General features: G+C 38.4%; 1 protein-coding gene and 1 long non-coding RNA gene across 3 annotated transcripts in view; one reads left to right on the forward strand and one right to left on the reverse strand.

The window, feature by feature from the left end:
- Nucleotides 1-4,703: 4,703 nt before the first annotated feature.
- On the forward strand, nt 4,704-6,895 carry LOC138034379 (uncharacterized). Its single transcript, XR_011128915.1, has 2 exons — nt 4,704-4,999; nt 6,349-6,895. It is a non-coding gene; the product is annotated as an uncharacterized lncRNA (long non-coding RNA).
- A 2,042-nt stretch (nt 6,896-8,937) lies between these two features.
- The window catches only part of LOC138034378 (uncharacterized), a 26,731-nt gene continuing 15,668 nt past the window's right edge, over nt 8,938-20,000 (reverse strand). Inside the window, exon 11 of one of the 2 annotated variants that reach the window (XM_068881813.1) lies at nt 8,938-9,720. In XM_068881813.1, coding sequence (XP_068737914.1) covers nt 9,070-9,720 — 651 coding nt within the window. In that variant the 3' untranslated portion in view covers nt 8,938-9,069. Of the gene's footprint in view, nt 9,721-16,947; nt 17,726-20,000 lie in introns of those variants that run through there. The other variant, XM_068881814.1, reaches the window with a different exon arrangement.

Below are 20,000 nucleotides of genomic sequence, written 5' to 3' on the forward strand. Positions count from 1 at the left end.
TATGATTTGACTGTTGTGCAAATTTTGACAGCTAATATTAAATTATGAAAAAATATCTACGGATAGATCGTTTAAAAAAATCTTTATTTTTATTTGAGTTAACAAATTTGCATACGTGCGTTGCGCGAGGAGACAGGAATTTTATTTCTCCGACAAATGATTTTGTCATTGTAATGCAAGTCGAAATTTATTTGGGAAGCCAACAATATTTCTTTAACTTTCTGGTAAATCCAATTTATTGCTACGACTTGCGAGTGCGAAGATTGTTTACATGAAACTCACGCTTTTTGCTAATTTTGAGTGTCATGAAATTACATAATTTGCGTAACAATATATCCCTTTACTACAACCCAAAAACATTCAAATAGTAACAAACTTCATATTTACTTAACCATTTCCTCTGCTTTTGTGCTTGTCAGCATTGTGATTTGCGTTAATTCGCAAGTCTGTTTTTGTATCTCATAGATGTTTAGATTTTCAATTACATGGCCACTCAACCTCTCGATTGTGTGAATAGTTCACCCTGAAGTCAAAATAGATACGTTTCTCAGGAACCCGACAAAAAAGGCTTCCTGACCCGACAGATGAAATCTAAATATTCAGTTAAATATTACAACAAAATTAAAAAGTACGTTGTTTAATTTTACTTTGAAAACGACAAACGATTAACATTCTTTCCTGTAGTTCATTCAGTTGACACAAGGTGATCACGTGCACCTTTATGGTTGCCCCGCACGTGATCAATTTCTTCCTTTTGACAAAACATCATGACCTTCCGTTTATTCATAAAAGTTAGAAACTGCAGAAATTGTCGTGTTTTTAAGATCGATTGTCATTAATCTTTCGATGAGAATTCGATTCAGAGTTATAATTATATAAAAATTATGTAATTTTTTATCTTCATCTATCTTTTGGCTTGTCTTTTTCTGGTGCAAACGCAAAGCAAAACAATGTTTTGACCTGGCATCAGATTAGACTGACAAGAAGAGGAATTAAGAAGCGGAAACAACACCTTCAGTCCTTTCTTAGAGTGTGCAATAAACGTTTGCTTAGGGCAACTGCAAGACATGCTGGAAAACGTCCGTCAGAGCAGTTGCAGTTAGTTTTTTGCAGACTATTTATTTAAAGAAGAAACGAGTGAATTTTATTCAAGAGCGTGTTTTGTTATCTTAAACTGAATTTATTACCAAAGCTTAAAAAGCTAAAAGACCTCAAAATGGGAAAGAACATTACAAAATAATTAAACGTGTAAACGTGTGAGCCAAAGGACCTCTGCTGGCGCGACATGTGGGTGACCCCTCAAATAGTCTTAATGACGTCCCACTTGCAAAAATTAACTAGGACGCTGCAGTTCAATACCACCCAATTCAGTGCCTTCTTTTTTTTGTGTAACGCGTACCACAGGCAACCCAGTGTAAGCTTTTTGGAGCTCCTACTTGTACTACAGTTTGGTCTTCTACTAATGTAACAAACTTAAATCGCATTTTTCTTCTTCAAAAACGAGCTGTGCTAGCTATGACAAATTCTAATCATCGCGTACCTTCCGCACCTTTATTTGCACAATTGAATATCCTAGATACTTTTAAAATGAATTCCTTTTGTACCGCAAAAGTTAAATTTACTTCTGACTTCTGACTAGTGGTCAAATTCATAATTATGATACCAGAGCCTCAGCTCATTTTTGACCTCATACCTGCCGAACTAATATCAAACAATTCACTATACTCTTTCGAGGGCCAAAGATATGGAATGCTTTGCCATTATCAATTACGTCTTCTCCTAGTCTATCCACCTTTAAAAGAAAGCTTCTTGATTTCCTAAGTTAATGGTATGAAACGTCCGACTCTTATAGTATTGCCACCGTATGTTAATAATAAACCTCAATACACTGAATGTCTTTACTAGTCTTGCAGTCCTAACACATCTCCGAGGGGACCTCTAAGTATAAGCCCTGGGGTTTCCTGAGGTCTCCTCATTACTTCTTACTTCTCTTCTCTATTATTATTATTATTATTATTATTATTATTATTATTATTAGAGCGGTTTTCGAATGAGTTTCGTAAAACCAAAACCAAAGTAATTACTTTGGCCAATCCAAAAGGACGGAGGCAATCCGGTAAGCCAATCAAAACTCAAAGTAATTACACGTAGCTAACCTAAAGCGCGGGAAAATGTGCATGCGCGAGCCACAATTGGTTTTGGTTTCACTTCTGATTGGTTGAAAAAGTGGCGCGAGAACTTTGAACAAATCCTGAGTGAAGTAATCATAAACCAAAGTAATTAACTAATTACTTTCGACACTCAATTGAAAACCACTCTATTATTATTATAGCAGTGCTAAACGATAGCTAAAGCACAGTAGGGCGCTGTTGCGTAACCTAAAGGCCAACGAGAAATAAGAAAATTAAAAGAAAAACTAATACATTAAAATGTCTTCTAAGTAGACCTTGAAGGAAAAAAAAAAATTCAAATCTCCTTCTCTGAGATATCACATTAAAATACTTAAAAAATGCTCTACTAGTGTCTTATCTTATGTCATTATCTTGAAGTGGCGGGCAATGTGTAAACTTGAAGTTAACACGGACTTCTGCATCTTTATCAAGACTTCTTTACTCTTCCTTCCCACTAAAACCCTGACAGTTCTCTCACGTCCTTTGGAGTATCCTCCCAGTACATCTAGAATGATGTTGTGCTGGTCTATGCTGTATCCTTTGAATTGTTGTTTTAGTTCCAGCCGCAAGGGGGCATACTTCTCTGTCTTATCCTGGTCTTTTGCAGCTCTGTTGTCCACCCATGGACAACTCATCTCTAAGATGGTAACATTCTTCCGCTTGTGGTCCACAACTCTAGCATCTATCCGGTTGGCTCCCACTACCACGTGGTCTGCGTACAGCGGGACATCCCAAAAGGCTTTTGCATCTGCGCTTTCGTAGACAGGTTTTGGCTCGATCGGGGAGTACCAAGGTGGTACAGTGTCTACGAGTTCTAGATTATGGAGCATCTCAAAAAACAGAATCTTCAACGCGCAATTATGCCTGTGAAGGTATTTGCTCTGCGCAAGCGCCGAACATCCAGCCAGAATATGTGCTACCGACTCTTGAGCTTTACCGCAGAGTCTGCATTGCACGTCAAGTTCCCTAGCAGTTCTTGTCTTTTTACTCTGGTAGATTCGTGTATTGAGCATCTGCTCGTACAGCTCATAGATACCAGCAATCACGTATGATGGACAGGATTTCCACTTAAGCCAGTCAAAACACCCGTTACTCAGCTCGGAGTCACTCCATCTCGATGCGATCAGCTTCCCTTGCCAACTCTGACTTCGCACGTCCTTCTTCAGCTTTTCCTGCTGAGCTCGCTTCAACTGCTGTTTGGTCTTTGTACCTGGGATCTCATCTCCATCCTCAGTACAGCATGTAGGGTTAGGGTGCACCAAATTTAGCTTTATTCCAAGCTCTTGCCCATACTTCAAAGCCTCCTTGACTATAGAACAATGACCTAGCCTTGCTGAACGGTCTTCAAACTGGCGCACCAGCTCCATGGTTGGATCCTCCTTATTATTATTATTATTATTATTATTATTATTATTATTATTATTATTATTTATGTAAGATTCTAGTCTATTATTTTCTATTTCCCATTATTTTAGTCAATTATTCACTGTAACTTTAGATGAATTTATGTGGTGTTGAATAAACAAATGAAATGAAAATGAAATAAATGTTCCCCCCCCCACCCCCACAAAAAAAATAATAATAATACGTATATGATTCCATTAATAACAAACCCAAGCGCAGAGCCGGTTTTTAATAAACACAATTATAAACACTAAGCTCACGGTCCACTTCTTATTAAATATAAAAATTTGTCCATGCAATTGGTTTTAACACATATAAACTTTTCTGTTTCGTATTTAATTTTAGCCCTTTGTTTAAAGGTGGCTATGTTTGGTAATGTCTGATTTCATGTTAACCCAAGTCATGTTAAGGCAGTTACTGCCATGCAGCGATGCATAGAGGATCTTCGTCAGTGGATGTTGTTGGACCGGCCCAAGCTTAATGACGACAAGACTGATTATCTATTGTAGGTAGATAGGTAACTTTATTTCAGCTCGGGTTGCTGAGGCTGATTAGGCCCCTCGCATGTACATGCTAATATGCCGAGAAAAGTATGAAAATATCAAAAATAAAAAATAAAAACATGATCAATTTAACTAACATTCTAACTTTATCAATAAGTAAGCAATCCTGAAATCTTAAAATTATTACAGTGAATCATAGAAAACTATACATTACAAATGTTGCTCTTTTACAGCATTCTAAAATTCCTTATGGATTGTCGTTGAACGTTATTCATCCGGTAAAAAATTCCACACTTTGGCACCATTAAACGTTGTAGGACGAAGAGCTTGTTGGTGCCTCTCAAGCACGTCACATTATTGCGTACGACGAACAAGTCACTTATATATCCCGGTAACATACCGTTTACAGCTTTAAAAATTAATATGGCAATGTCCTGTAGAAGACAATTGGGCAAAGTTAAGCCGTAGTCATCATCACCATGAAAGGGCACCTGTTTGTTGTAGACACATCTTAGAGCTCTCATATTCAAGTTAAGCCTTTCCAGCATTTGCTTATCAGACTCATTGCAATTATGCCAAATCGCAGAACAGTAGCACATGGGCATTTTGTCTGAGCATGCGCGAAGGGAATGGAATTATTCGAGTTCGGCGCCATTGTTATTTTGAACGCGCTGCCCGCGGGTTTTTAAACGGGCGATCTACACTTTGAAAAATATTTTGTCAAGAGAGATGAAAGATTGTAACAAAATTACACACTTTTCTATCCACACTATGGATATTCTTCGAGTTTGTTGGGCGTTCGGATGAGAATATTTTAATGATCAAATTGCGAACAAAACGAGATAAAGGCCCAAAGAAGTGGAGTTTGGCATTTGATTTACCGAAGTTCAAGATGTTCACACGAGAAGGCAAATGATGCAGGTTAGTTTGAAGATGTTGAAGCTTTATTATAATGAATCATAGGGCTGCATATTGACACGATCCTGAGATACACCACCCTTTATGAGATGGAAATTTTGAATTTGAGCTGATTTTGCTTCAACTTTGAAGTAAGTTTTCATCATAATTCCGCCGGCCCCCAAGCTTTAAATTACTTCAAATAACATTGTGTCTTCTTCCTCTTTGCAGCCGCTTGGGACTCCAGGCTTTAAAAAATGCGCTGTTTGTAGGATTACAATGTTATTACAACAGCTTTTGGCAAATTTTTATTTGGGAAGTTTGGATAGATTTTCCAAGTCGTGGATCACAAAAGTCTTCTGTCTTGCTGCTCTCCAAGTCTGTTGTGCAGAGCATATAGTTGTCCATTTTTAACAAGGTTGTAGTGTCATTTCAATACACGATGACTTTTGCAATTTTTTTTCCTGTGCTTCAGTAGGTATTTTTGTAATTGCTTTTTTCGTCTCCTAGAGCTAACTTAAGTCAAAAGTTCGGTTAAACTACCTTTTTTCGCCGGCCCCCAAGTCCGAGAACACTTTTAGTGTATTGTTTGTTTCTTTGTCCTCCGCTTCATCTGGTTTATTTATTCCGAAAAAATGCGTGCTCTTTTTTGTAGCAAGGCAAACTACTACCGTTTACTGTCGAAGATTGCACATTTGGAGCTTGTCATGTAGTTTTCGAACCGGATGGCGTAAGCTCTGTTATCGTGTTTATTTCATTAGTATGCTGCTACCTAGCAGACTAGCATTAAAAGCTCATCGGTTTTTTTTTCTCTGTGCAGCAATTGAATTTACCTCAGCAAGTGTTCTTAGACGAGCGATTTAAGAAATAAGTGAGAATACTCATTCAAAAAGATTTGGTTGTAATTCTGGAGACGAGCTCTGTAGGGCAGAACAGACATTTCGCTTTTAGTGTGTATCCCTTAGCCTGTAGAGGAATGCCAATCACGATTTCTTTAGATGTATGTGTTAGTTATATAATTGTACAAAAAAAATGTTAGGAAACACCTTTTACTTGCCAAAATCCCGTTGTACCGTCTAGAATAAGTGAAACCTGCACTTGATTATCTTCAATACTCTGCAAATTATTATTTAGTTTTAAGGTTAGGCTGTTAATTGAAAGGACAAGGGGAATGTAAATTATCTAGAAGAATGAAAAGAGTTCCATATTGCATGTCTTTAATTTGAAGAGTTTACTCATCACAGTTTGTCGAAAAGTGTCCATAATTCTCCATGTCTTAGGTTTATCAGTAAGCTTGCTTTGGAAAAAGTGTTTCATGTACAGAATTAAAAGTTAGGATCAAAAGAACTGACAGCGTATTCTCTGCTGTTTAGATAGATGAGCAGTGGCTCAACAATTGGAGCAATGGACAGAAGTGATGGCTGAGAGGTCAAGTTTTGTGGAAAGGTGTTACCTTGAGAACCAGTTGTGAATGAAGATAAATGGGCAAATTGGTTATGTGAAACAGCCGTATTTGAAGCTCTTGGAGTTCTGGATTATGATTGGAATCTTAAACACTCATAGATAATTAATTTGTTTGCAGTAAAATTAACAGATGTGCTGAATTCATGAGGCTCATACAAATGGGATTCTTTGTTGCTTATAAATTCAATGTACAGTTAAGATTTCACTAGTTGGAGTTACATCCATCCTACATAATAAAATGTTACATGTCATAGTCTCAGTAAGGTGACCAGCAAGTTGATATGAAGAAAAACACTCGTGATCATTACGTTTTGGATATCCATTTATTGTGAATACAGTTGTTGACCATTTCCTCATATCTTATACTTCCGAAGGACTAACAAACTAAATTATATTTTAGTTCTATACTTGTAAAAGTTTAAAAAGCTTGGGGCTTGATATTAAAAAGGAATACTCTTTGGTGTGTCACTCTTAACATCGCTTTGTTCCCTGGGCCTGGTCTAGTCAGAACTTACTAATTTCCTGTTGTCATTTTGTAATCAATTTTCAACTTGAATAGTCTGATTCTTTGGAAATGAACACAGAGAAGGATCATTCCTACAGATTGAGACAGTTGTACAAGGTTCAAGAGGGCAGCTTGTTCAATTACAACATGGGAATCATAGACCTTGCTATGCCCTTAGACAGTGGTTATTTATTTCAGGTCCTCAGATTTAGTTCCCTAGGGATTTGGGATGTGCTTAAACTCAAAATCTTAACCAGCTATCTTGCTCTAGTTCCCTGAAGCTAACACCATGTAAGCTAAGTAATTTTCAAATGGGAGGTCCTCCATGCAATACACGAAACCAAGACTTAACATGACTTACTCTCTGTCAGAAGCTTCAAACGTTCCACAATTTCTAAACATTTTTCCCGTGGTAACATTACCAACTCTCTATTTTCTGGCTGTTTACTCAGACCATAGTTTGGTCAAAGCTGCTGTTTTTGGCCCGTCGTTCACGCTTGTTCGCGTTCATGCCAACAAACTTGAAACCAAAAAAAGCAAGCTACCGTAAACCTTGGGTGTGAACATTTATTTTCATAATGTAGCTGAAATTCTTGATATTTTAACACATTTCAAACAAGAATGCCCAACACAGCGAAAGAGTGAACAGTGAGAGGTAAACACGTAGGTTGGAATCAAAACTAACGCGGTAAAATGTCTGTCTAGTCTGCTTATGTGTGTTTGAAGAGCCCTTCGAATTATGCAACTTTCGCAAGATTACTGACTACGTGACAGTTCCACACCAAAACAACTTGGTTTCCCCTTATTATTCGAAAGCACTTTGCTGTGACTTTTTGCCATAAACAGCCCAACCGTTTCTCGATCTTTTGACACCGTCTACACGTAAGGCAAGGAAGATAAACTACACAGATAACGACACGTACTCGAAACTTTTCGCCACGTAGACCGCCATTATTTTGGTTTCTGCTTATGGTGGGCCAGCGGATACGCTCATAAGAGATCTCAAAGTCGCGCACGCGCAGACAGAATGCCCCTGTGCTCAGAACAGTAAGTAAAATAAGACATTACATACGAGTCGTAGAGGCACATCTTCGAAGAGACTGATAGCGTGTTCTTTAGCCTGCTGAAAACATCTAACTGATTTCCAACTTTCTTAGTTATCTTGCCAATGTGTTTGCTAAAATTTAGCGAGTTATCGATAGTGACGCCTAAAAGGTCTAAAGGGTCTACGATAGGAACCTGTACATCACTAATGCTAAAGGAAAGATCGCAAGGATACTTTTTTGGAAGAATAATACATTTTATTATATAAACACCGAAGAAATACCAAGTGAGCTTTCGCGCGAAAACATGATATCTTCACACATGAAGGTGTTATTTTCACACGTGAAAAGATCACTGTTGCTATGGTTAGATATGAAAATCGCGCCTTTCGATGCCTTTCGTGAAATGATTTGGTATTTCATTGGTGTTAAGTTCAGATAATAAATAGAATATTACATGGCCGCTTGGAGATACGAAATTTCTCTTCTCGTGTTGAATAATATTTGACGAGTGAGCGCAGCGAACCAGTGAAATATTTTCAACACAAGAAGAGAAATTTCGTATCTCCAACCGGCCATGTAATATATAGAGGATATTACATGGCCCCGAGGAGATGTGAAATTTGTCTTCGAGAATGGAAATATTTTTCAAATCGAGAAGAGAAATTTCGTATCTCCAAGTGGCCATGTTGTGTTCTATTTATTATATAAACACGAATGAAATACTAAATCATTTCACGAAAGGCATCAAAAAGCGCATTTTTTATACGTAACCATAGCAATAGTGATCTTTTCACGTGTGAAGATAACATGTTTTTGGTGGAAAGCTCACCTGGTATTTCATCGGTGTTTATATAATAATATGATATTATATCTCCGCCAAAATTCAACATCAGAATTTGACATCCAAGTTTCACATTTGTCTTGATTTTCACATTCGACATCGTAGTTTTATATCCAAAATTGAAGGAAAAGGCGGGAATTGGCATTTGCAATCAGCTTACATATGGAAATATAAACTTGAATCCACCCCGAACAGAATAAATCACTTGACCTGTCAAAGATTGCTTCCGATCAATCAATCAGTCCTTGGAGCCCTCAAGTATCGAAAGTGGGATCTTCTTAATTGTGCAGCATCCCTGGATCAGCTCTTCTAACTCGATGAACTTCTTATCGAGGCCTTCCTTCTTTGACTTTAAAGAAAGATGGTGAAGTTGTGCGTCACTCTTAAGTTGAGCCAACTCCTTTAACATGTCATCTGTTTTTTCCTTTGTCTTCTTACCAAGATCCTCCATTTCCTTCCTAATCATCCTCAAAAGATCGACAATGATTGGAACTTCTCTTTTTCTTTCTTCTTCTTTGGCTTGGGACGCCCACGTATTTACAACTGCGAGATCACACCGGTCCGCAGTGCTCAAAAAGGTCTTCCACTTGGTAATGATTGGTCTCTCCTCATAAAACATCCTTTTTAATCGCTTGAAAGAAGAACCTAGTTCACTTTCCAACGATTCCGATTCTGCTTTAGCGTTACTCAGATGATTACTTATCTCCTGCATTTCCTTCTTAAATGTTTTGCAGTCGGCGTCAACAGTCTCTTTCATCTCCTTTATGTCATTTAAAGCCATGGCGATAAGCACTTGCTCAAGTTGAAGATCGTTGCTACGTGATCCTTTTTCCCTTGTGATTGTGCGGAAAATCTGCTGTTGATCCGCGATCTCTCTACTGGGACGTATCTAAATAAACAGACTCTGATTTAAAGATTGAAAAACAGTTAACGTTCTCGTTGCCGTTCCAGTCGTCGTTGCTAAAGCTCGCTAAAGGCCATGTTACACGAGACAATATTTCTTGCAGCTCGCATCGTAACAAACGTTGCGTTGCAAGTTGCGACAAAAAATCACGTGTAACACCCCATGGAATTGTTGCGTTGCGAGTTGCGAGAAAAGTAGAACGACCCCCTACTTTTCGCAACGTTGCGAGACAGTTGCTTGCGTATGACATCCCCTCTGCAACTTGCAGCGCAATTTTCTCAGAATGGGCCAATCAGAGCTCATCTTTCGCAAGATCTCGGCGACTTAGCGCGTCCGCCATCTTGTTTGTTATTGTACGCGTTGCAAGTTGCGAAAGAAGTTGCCAACGTGTAACATACCCTCTGCAACTTGAAAGGTTATTTTATTCATCATCGTTGCAAGAAAAATTGCTTCGTGTAACATGGCCTTAATAGGGAGTTTAAGATCTACGATGCGACGGCCACGAAAACGTCACAAATGTTGCATATTTAATGAGCAAAAACAATAGCTTTACACGCTCTGCACGTGCATTTTTCTTTCACGTTTTCGGCAAATCTGCGACGTGAAATGACCAATTCTCAAGTTTTACTGAGAGCGTGAACACAAGCCAGCGGAATTTGAATTTTCTGTCGTAGCTTCAACACCGCAACTCCTAATTCAGTTCCTGGAAAGTTGCGCTAGTTTTAAAAAGTTAGACAAACCGACATAATGACGAAAAGATTAATAAACATGAACTTGCAATTTTAAATGACGTTTTCGTTATCGCTGCGTCGTAGCTCTTAACTCCGTATTAGGTTGAAAAAGGAAAAATGCTCGTGCTGCATGTGCAACACGAATTTCCGTGCATTTCTTTGCCGTACGCCACAAAACAACTACGTGAAATCACCAAATTTTAGGTTTTTACGACAACGTGAGCATATAACAATGAAAAAGTCATTTTCAGTTTTGACTTTAAAACCGTTCGTACCCATCCATTTACAGCATAGTTCGCCTGTATTATACAATGTGAACAAGACGGATTAATCGAGAAATACTTGCGATAGCGCTAAGTTATATTTTGGACTAACGTTTTCGTTGCTGTAGCCGTCGTCTTTGCTAAAACTCCCTAATAGGGAGCTTTAGCAACGACAACGGCGACGGCAACGAGAACGTTACGAATTTGCATATTCAGTAGACAAAAACAATAGCTTTGCACGCCCTGCACGTGCTTTTTTCATTTTTGTCCATTTCTTTGCCGTCGTCAGCAAAGCAACAACGTGAAATAACCAAGTTTGAGGTGTTATGGAGAACGTCAGCACTTGGAGATAAATTCTCATTTTTCTCCCCTAAATTAAGCGCCGCTAGTAACAGTTTCATTTCTGAGGGACTGCCACACCTTTGTCGTATTAAAAAGCTTGGAATAGTCGTGAAGTGATCGCAATAACGTGAACTTATGTTTTTATATGACGTTCTCGTTGCCGTTCCCGTCGTCTTTGCTAAAGCTCCCTAATAGGGAATTTACAATCTACAACGCGCTCGTCAACGAGAACGCCACGAAACAACAATATGATTGGTTAAAAGAGGAAAAATAATCGTGTTGCACGTGCGGCATGCATTTTAGCACAAAGTCGTGCGGTACCCTGCTCAACAACGACGTGAAATCACCAAATTTGAGAATTTTTGATAACGCGAGCGCACAAATGTGAATCTATAATTCTCTATTTTCACTCTTCAACCCCTAGTACCAATTTATTTTTAGGATACTTCGCCCACATTGTACGACGCGAACGAGATGGCCTAACCGCGAGAAACGTACGATAGGGCAAAGATATATTTTGAGGTGACGTTTTCGTTGACGTCGCCGTCGTAGATCGTAAAGTCCCTAATGATTCCACGAGGGCGCGATGGACATAAGAGGATGGACACTGATTGAGTACCCAATCAGGGAGCGCGTTCAACGCTATCCACTGTTTTGGTATATACTAATTAACAAATATCCAACACTAGCGACCGACACTGAGGTGAATAGTTGTTAATTAGTATATACTAAAACAGTGAGATAATACAGCGCAAGAAGATGATTTTAAGGACGGTGCCTACTAATTCAAAGGTATTTTTGCCTCGGTTTATGATTATGCAGGAAATGTAGGTCTTAACAAGTGTTATTGAAATCCAAAAAGAACATTTGGGGTATCCACGCATTTTTCAAAGATAGTTGATGAATAATATTTGTAAAGAGCTTTGAAATACAAAGCAATGTATGGCGTTCTTTCGCAAATTGAAGCTTAATTATCTCTCACAAATGCATGGTTACACTCAATTTTCTTTTTGGATACAAGAGTACTTACTAAGATCTCTTTTCTCCGGATAGTTTTAAACCGCGCAAAAATATCACTGTATTGGTAATTAAGCATCACCGATAGGAAACCCGAGTATCTCGAGATGCGCAGAACGTATGCGCAATAACAATAGTAGGCACTGTCCCTAACTCATTTATTCCTGCACAAATTACAAAATTTTCGGGCGCAAATTCCGCGCGAATTGCTCAGAGGTGAATAGCAAAGGATATCCGCAGTTTGAGTAGCCAATTAGCGGGCAAGTTCAACGCTATCCACTGTTTTAGTATATACTAATTAACAATTATTCGCCTCATGCTCAGTGACTATCGGTGAGTGCGCACCGTTTTAGTATATACTAAAACAACTATTCACCTCAGTGTCGGTGGCTAGTGGTGGATATTTACCTCGCCGCTTCACGGTTCGGTCAATATCCACCACAAGCCACCTCTACTTCGGTGAATAGTTGTTGATAATTAAATTTTCAACCTCGGTTACTGCATTTCTTGTGCTCTGATTGGTTCACTAAATCTCGGTTATCAGTTCATATGCCTTAGTTTGACCTCATATGGTAAATGATTGCGCTAAGCGTTGCTAAGCTAAAAGTTTTTTTCGCCGGAAAGCGACTTTTTGCTTGGAATAAAGCAAGAAAAAAAAAACGTTTTTGTGGAAATTTTGGATCAGTTCCAACGTTTAAAACTACGCAAAAAGGTAAGAAATGTTTTTGCGATAAGCCTGCGTCTGTCTGACCACAAGGTATTACACAACATCTCATATTCATCAAGTTTTTTCGATGTCGCTAGGATTTTATCCCATTTTTTGCAAGCTTTTTGGAGTTTAAGGAATTTAATAAAACAATTATTCCATTCTCGCCTGTTGGATATGAGACTGGTTATAGCCAACGAGGCGCTACGCGTCTCGTTGGCTATTTACCATCTCATATCCAACTCGCGCTCGTGGAATAATTGTTAGTTATTAAAAATCGAACTACAGAAATCAGGATCGTTTACCATTTGTCAACAAAAACCAAAAATTCCGGTGGGAAATTCAAATGGTACAGCTCATTCTTCTGGAAAGTTTCCGGAAAAGATGGAAATCCTCACACGTATTCCTCTTTTCCCGTTCCAACCGAAATGACCGGAAAAATCCTGTACCATTTGTAAACTTCTAATCGACCCGGTTCACTTCAGCCTCTTTTCCCGCCATTCGACCAACAGGATCTCTTCCTCAAATGAAGGGTTATCCTTCATTGTCAGTTTGCTCCAAATGAAGTATAATCCTCCATTTAGATTACTCTGTCCCAGGACTTGTGGTAGCAAATAAAAAGAAAAAAAGTAAATGCAGCACCTGGACAGGATTTGAACCCGGAGCACCCACTTTGAAGGAAATGTTTTTATCCACTTAACCACTTAAGATCAACTGGCTAGAAATTGTGCCGAATATTTACCAAAACTAATTAGTATATCTATATATAATTATTGCTGAATAATGGTCAAGCCTGAAGCTTGATTTTAAAATAGTTAGCTTTCTCTTGAAGTTTGGTAACCGGCATTTTTCACTGTGTAAGCTTGCTTCTTAACGGGTGTTTACACACGTTTACAGGGGCACTTTTGGAAGAAAAAAATATTTACATTAACAAAAAAATAACATCCTCGCAGTTAGTGATGTTTTGGTTTAGTGGTTAAGTGAAGGGTTATTACTCACACGTTCCCATGATCCCTCTCAAGCTTTCAGTGTCCAAAATGAACGATAATACTTCACTTGGAAGACGTTGATAATTAAGAATAATCCTTCAATTGAGGGAGAGACTTGGCTGTTTCGACACTGCAAATGCAGCCGTCATTTTGATTTGTCATTGTTTTCTTCTAGGCGCGGGAGACTCGAGCCTGGCGAAACGTCACATCGGCAAAATCCTGTACCATTACGAGCGTTCCATTCCAACCGGATTTTCCGTGCAAATGGCAAACGCCCAGATTTCCAGCATTTTCATTGGCTAGCCGGAAAAAGGCTATCAGTTCTGATACTTGCTGCACCTAATATGGCCAAGGAATGCGTAAGCAATAAAGCAAAACAGTGGCGACCGGTGAAAATCGCCTCGCACCGGAGTTAAATGAAAAAGAAGTCTTTGAACTGTTACAAAACGCAACACCAGAGAGCACAAAGAAAGCCACAAAGTATGGCATGAAAATATTTCAAGGAAGCAACTTGAAAACTTTATTTTAACAATTCGAGCATCTGTGTCAGTTTAATAACCCGAAGCAAAACAATGTAAGTTGAGACAATTTACAGTTACAAATTATTTGTACATTGTAACATCCGGTTTCTTTTTACAAAATAAAAACAGGAAGATTTGTCTAATATATGTCTTGGGGGCGTTTTTAATAAAACAATTATCCTCCACTCGTGCTTGTTGGATATGAGATGATGATCGCCAACTCGGCGCTACACGTCCTACACGCCTCGTTGGATATCCATCCTCTCCGTGCGCACGTGGAGTAATTGTTAAATATACACAGCACAAGTACAGAAAATCTCGTAAAATATACCAGTCAATAAACAGTTTAAATTTTGAATTTTTACTAAATACGTTGAGAATTGTTTTTCAATCTTTAAATCAGAGGCTTGTAACGCAACGCTGAGTCGGAAGATTTCACCGCCCCATTTTTCCAAAAAAAGGCAATATATGTTGATTTTAAGGCTCAAAGAAATGCTATATATCGTTGCCATGGTAATGTTATTTTGGAGGAGAATGTCATGTCAGAAATCTATGATCGGCACTTAATACCCTGGCCAAATTTCATTTTGATATGAATACCCTGACTATAACTAAGAACAGAATATGTTTATTTGTGTGAAAAATAGAAGAAACTATTTCGATCCTCCTTAAATCAGTACATTTGGTGTTTACTTCATTATATTCGGTGTCTCCTTCATTATATCCCGTGCTTACTTTATGATACACGGTGCTTAAATCAGTATATTTGGTGGTCATTTTGTTATACTGGTTGGTTTATTCGTTCGGTTTCACTTCATAATTCGGTGTTTCTTTCTTTATATTCAGTGTTTATTTCATTATAGTCGGTGATTAAATCATCCAATTCGGTGTTTCCTACAACTTGTGAACACTTCATTATCTTTGTCCTATCAACATCCTCCATGGTAAAATCATTATCTTCGGTGCTCTTTTTGTTATGATCCTCGCTAGGTTCCCAACAAACATGGATGTAAACATGGCGGGAAAGACTGCAATTATGACTTCCATTCTCAAGCGACAAAACGCAAGATAGATAGGTAGGTAACTTTATTTCAACTCGGATTGATGAGGCTGATTAGGCCCCTCGCAAAACATGCTAATATGCCGAGAAAAGTATTAAAATATCAAAAAGAAAGAAAAATACATGATCAATTTGACTAACATTCTGACTATATATCAATAAGTAAGCATTCCTGAAATCTTAAAATTATTACAGTGAATCATAGAAAACTATACATTACAAATGTAGCTCTCCTACTGCACTCTTAAATTCCTTATGGATTGTCACTGAAGGTAATTCATCTTGTAAAGAATTTCACACTTTAACACCAATAAAAGTTTTAGATTTTAAGCTAAAGTTTGTAGTTTTCTTACGTGGGACGAAGAGCTTGTTGGTGCCTCTCAAGTACTTTACATTATTACGTACGACGAACAAGTCACTTATATATCCCGGTAACATACCGTTTACAGCTTTAAAAATTAATATGGCAATGTCCTGTAGGAGACGATTGGGCAAAGTTAAGCCGTAGTCATCATCACCATGAAAGGGCACCCGTTTGTTGTAGACACACCTTAGAGCTCTCATATTCAAGTTACGCCTTTCCAGCATCTGCTTATCAGACTCATTGCAATTATGCCAAATCGCAGAACAGTAAGTAAAACAAGACATTACATACGAGCCGTAGAGGCACATCTTCGAAGAGACTGATAGCGTGTTTTTTAGCCTGCTCAAAACATCGAACTGATTTCCAACTTTCTCAATTATCTTGCCAATGTGTTTGCTAAAATTTAGCGAGTTATCGATAGTGACGCCTAAAAGGTCTAAAGGGTCTACGATAGGAACCTGTACATCACTAATGCTAAAGGAAAGATCGCAAGGATACTTTTTTCTTTTTTGGAAGAATAATACATTTTATTATATAAACACCAAAGAAATACCAAGTGAGCTTTCGCGCGAAAACATGATATCTTCACACATGAAGATGTTATTTTCACACGTGAAAAGATCACTGTTGCTATGGTTAGATATGAAAATCGCGCCTTTCGATGCCTTTCGTGAAATGATTTGGTATTTCATTGGTGTTAAGTTCAGATAATAAATAGAATATTACATGGCCGCTTGGAGATACGAAATTTCTCTTCTCGTGTTGAATAATGTTTGACAAGTGAGCGCAGCGAACCAGTGAAATATTTTTCAACACAAGAAGAGAAATTTCGTATCTCCAACCGGCCATGTAATATATAGAGGATATTACATGGCCCCGAGGAGATGTGAAATTTGTCTTCGAGAATGGAAATATTTTTCAAATCGAGAAGAGAAATTTCGTATCTCCAAGTGGCCATGTTGTGTTCTATTTATTATATAAACACCAATGAAATACTAAATCATTTCACGAAAGGCATCAAAAAGCGCATTTTTTATACGTAACCATAGCAATAGTGATCTTTTCACGTGTGAAGATAACATGTTTTTGGTGGAAAGCTCACCTGGTATTTCATCGGTGTTTATATAATAATATGACATTATATCTCCGCCAAAATTCAACATCAGAATTTGACATCCAAGTTTCACATTTGTCTTGATTTTCACATTCGACATCGTAGTTTTATATCCAAAATTGAAGGAAAAGGCGGGAATTGGCATTTGCAATCAGCTTACATATGGAAATATAAACTTGAATCCACCCCGAACAGAATAAATCACTTGACCTGTCAAAGATTGCTTCCGATCAATCAATCAGTCCTTGGAGCCCTCAAGTATCGAAAGTGGGATCTTCTTAATTGTGCAGCATCCCTGGATCAGCTCTTCTAACTCGATGAACTTCTTATCGAGGCCTTCCTTCTTTGACTTTAAAGAAAGATGGTGAAGTTGTGCGTCACTCTTAAGTTGAGCCAACTCCTTTAACATGTCATCTGTTTTTTCCTTTGTCTTCTTACCAAGATCCTCCATTTCCTTCCTAATCATCCTCAAAAGATCGACAATGATTGGAACTTCTCTTTTTCTTTCTTCTTCTTTGGCTTGGGACGCCCACGTATTTATAACTGCGAGATCACACCGGTCCGCAGTGCTCAAAAAGGTCTTGATAATGATTGGTCTCTCCTCATAAAACATCCTTTTTAATCGCTTGAAAGAAGAACCTAGTTCACTTTCCAACGATTCCGATTCTGCTTTAGCGTTACTCAGATGATTACTTATCTCCTGCATTTCCTTCTTAAATGTTTTGTAGTCGGCGTCAACAGTCTCTTTCATCTCCTTTATGTCATTTAAAGTCATGGCGATAAGCAGTTGCTCAAGTTGAAGATCGCTGCTACGTGATCCTTTTTCCGTTGTGATTGTGGGGAAAATCTGCTGTTCATCTGGGATCTCTCTACTGGGTCGCATCTAAATAAACAGACTCTGATTTGAAGACTGAAAAACAGTTCTCAACGTATTTACCCAAAATTAAAAAAAAAATCAAAATTAAAAAAAATGAAACTGTTTTTTGACTGGTATATTTTACGAGATTTTCTGTACTTGTGCTGTGTATATTTAACAATAGGGAGCTTGAGCAACCAAAACGGCGACAGCAAATCTGCATATTTAGTGAGCGAAAACAATAGCTTTCCACGCTCTGCCGTGTGGTTTTCATTTTTGTCCATTTTTTATGCCGTCGTCAGCAAAACAACAACGTGAAATAACTAAATTTGAGGTTTTAAGGCTCGGTAATACGGGCAACATTTTTGGTGCAACTTGTCGCGCAACAATATTGCTTTGCAAGTCTAGAGGGTTTGTTGCGCTTCTTGCGCAACAAATATTCATGTTGCAAAAAGTAAAAGCGACTTCTACTTTTTGCAATATAAAAGTTTGTTGCGCAAGAACGCGGTAATACGCACAGTAAACCATCCAAGTTGCAACGCAATATTGTTGCGCAACAAGTTGCCTGAAAAATGTTGCCCGTGTTACTGGGCCTTTATGGAGGACGTCAGCACTTGAAGATAAATTTTTATTTTCTCCCCTAAATTTATTAAGCGTGACTCATATCGGTTTCATTCTTGAGGGATTGCCACACCATTATCATGCTAAAAAGCTTGGAATAGTCTCGAAGTGATTACAATAACAGGAATTTATGCTTAGCTCTTATTAACCGAGCAGGAGGTCTGTATGGGAGAATCTTGACCGAGGTCGTGAGTACAGACCGAACGCAGTGAGGTCTGTACACACGACCGAGGTCAAGATTCTCCCATACAGACCGACTAAGCTCGGTTAATAAGATGTTTATTATATGGCAAACAAGAACAATTTAATTCGTTTAATGTAACTGGTTTGTACTAACTGACATTTTGTTTGCGAACGGCGATGAGTGGCGATGAGCTGAACTTAATTCTGTCAAAGTTTGCTCGTCATCCTCTCTTTTGTCATCATGCTGTTTGGCACTTCCATAAATAAATATTGGTAGAAGAAAATACTCAATATTTTTGCATTTTAGTTTGCATCTTTTCACCGCAAAACCTTACCGGTCTAGATGCCGGTCTAGATGGGAAAATCTAGACCGCGGTCAATATCGATTTCAGCCAATCAAATTCGTGAACTTGGTAGTTCCCAGTCATTGTGAGACAGAGCCATATAATAATTTGAGATAACGTTCTCGTTGCCGTTGCCGTTCCTGTTGTCTTTGCTAAGGCTCCCTAATGATTCCACGAGGGTGCGTTGTATAGAAAAGGATAGATAGCCAACGAGGCTGGTCGCCGAGTTGGCTATAATCATACGCATATCCAACAAGCACGAGTGGAATAACTAGGGAGCTTAAGCACGCGCGTTTTTGAGACGCGGACGGCAACCGGAAGAGACCAATTCGCGTTCCAGGACAGTTGTGTCTCCCAGATTTTTATACTAATCATCTCTAATGGAGAAAAGAAACTTGACAATGAAATGTGGTTGTGTGAAGACAAGTTAAAAGGGAAAACAGGTCACTTCCGGTTGCCGTCCGCGTCTCAAAAACGCGCTTGCTTAAACTCCCTTTATTAAAAACACGCGCAAGATTTTAGACAGATCTTCCTAACTTTATTTTGAAAGACGAAACCGGATGTTGCCATGTACAGATAATTTGTAACTGTAAATTGCTTCAACTTGCATTGTTTTGCTTCGCGTTATTAAACAGATGCTTAAATTGCCAAATAAAGTTTTCAAGTTGCTTCCTTGAAATATTTTGATGCCATACTTTGTGGCTTTCTTTGTGCTCTCTGGTGTTGCGTTTTTTTTTTTTTGTAACAGTTCAAGAACTTCTTTTTAATTTAACTCCAGTGCGAAGCGATTTTAGCCGGCCGCAATTGTTTCGCTTTATTGTTGACGTATTTCTTGACCATTTTAGGTACAGAAGGTATAAGAACTGATAGTTTGTGTCCGGCTAGCCAATGAAAATGCTGGAAACCTGATATCCCTAGTTTCTTTTTTAAGAATTAACAACTATTCACGGAGGTGGAGGTGGCTAGTGGTGGATATTCGCGGTGAGGTTAATATCCACAACTAGCCACCGACACTGTGGCGAATAGTTGTTTTAGTATATACTAAAACAGTGAGATAAGAGGGCCATTTATACGAGTGCGGCTTACATACGACGCGAAATGCTCGTACAAATGGTTCGCGACCAACTGGTCTAATGATGACGTAGTTTATTTTA

Source organism: Montipora capricornis, unplaced genomic scaffold, assembly GCF_036669925.1.
Source record: "Montipora capricornis isolate CH-2021 unplaced genomic scaffold, ASM3666992v2 scaffold_117, whole genome shotgun sequence".
Classification (NCBI taxonomy): Eukaryota; Metazoa; Cnidaria; class Anthozoa; order Scleractinia; family Acroporidae; genus Montipora; species Montipora capricornis.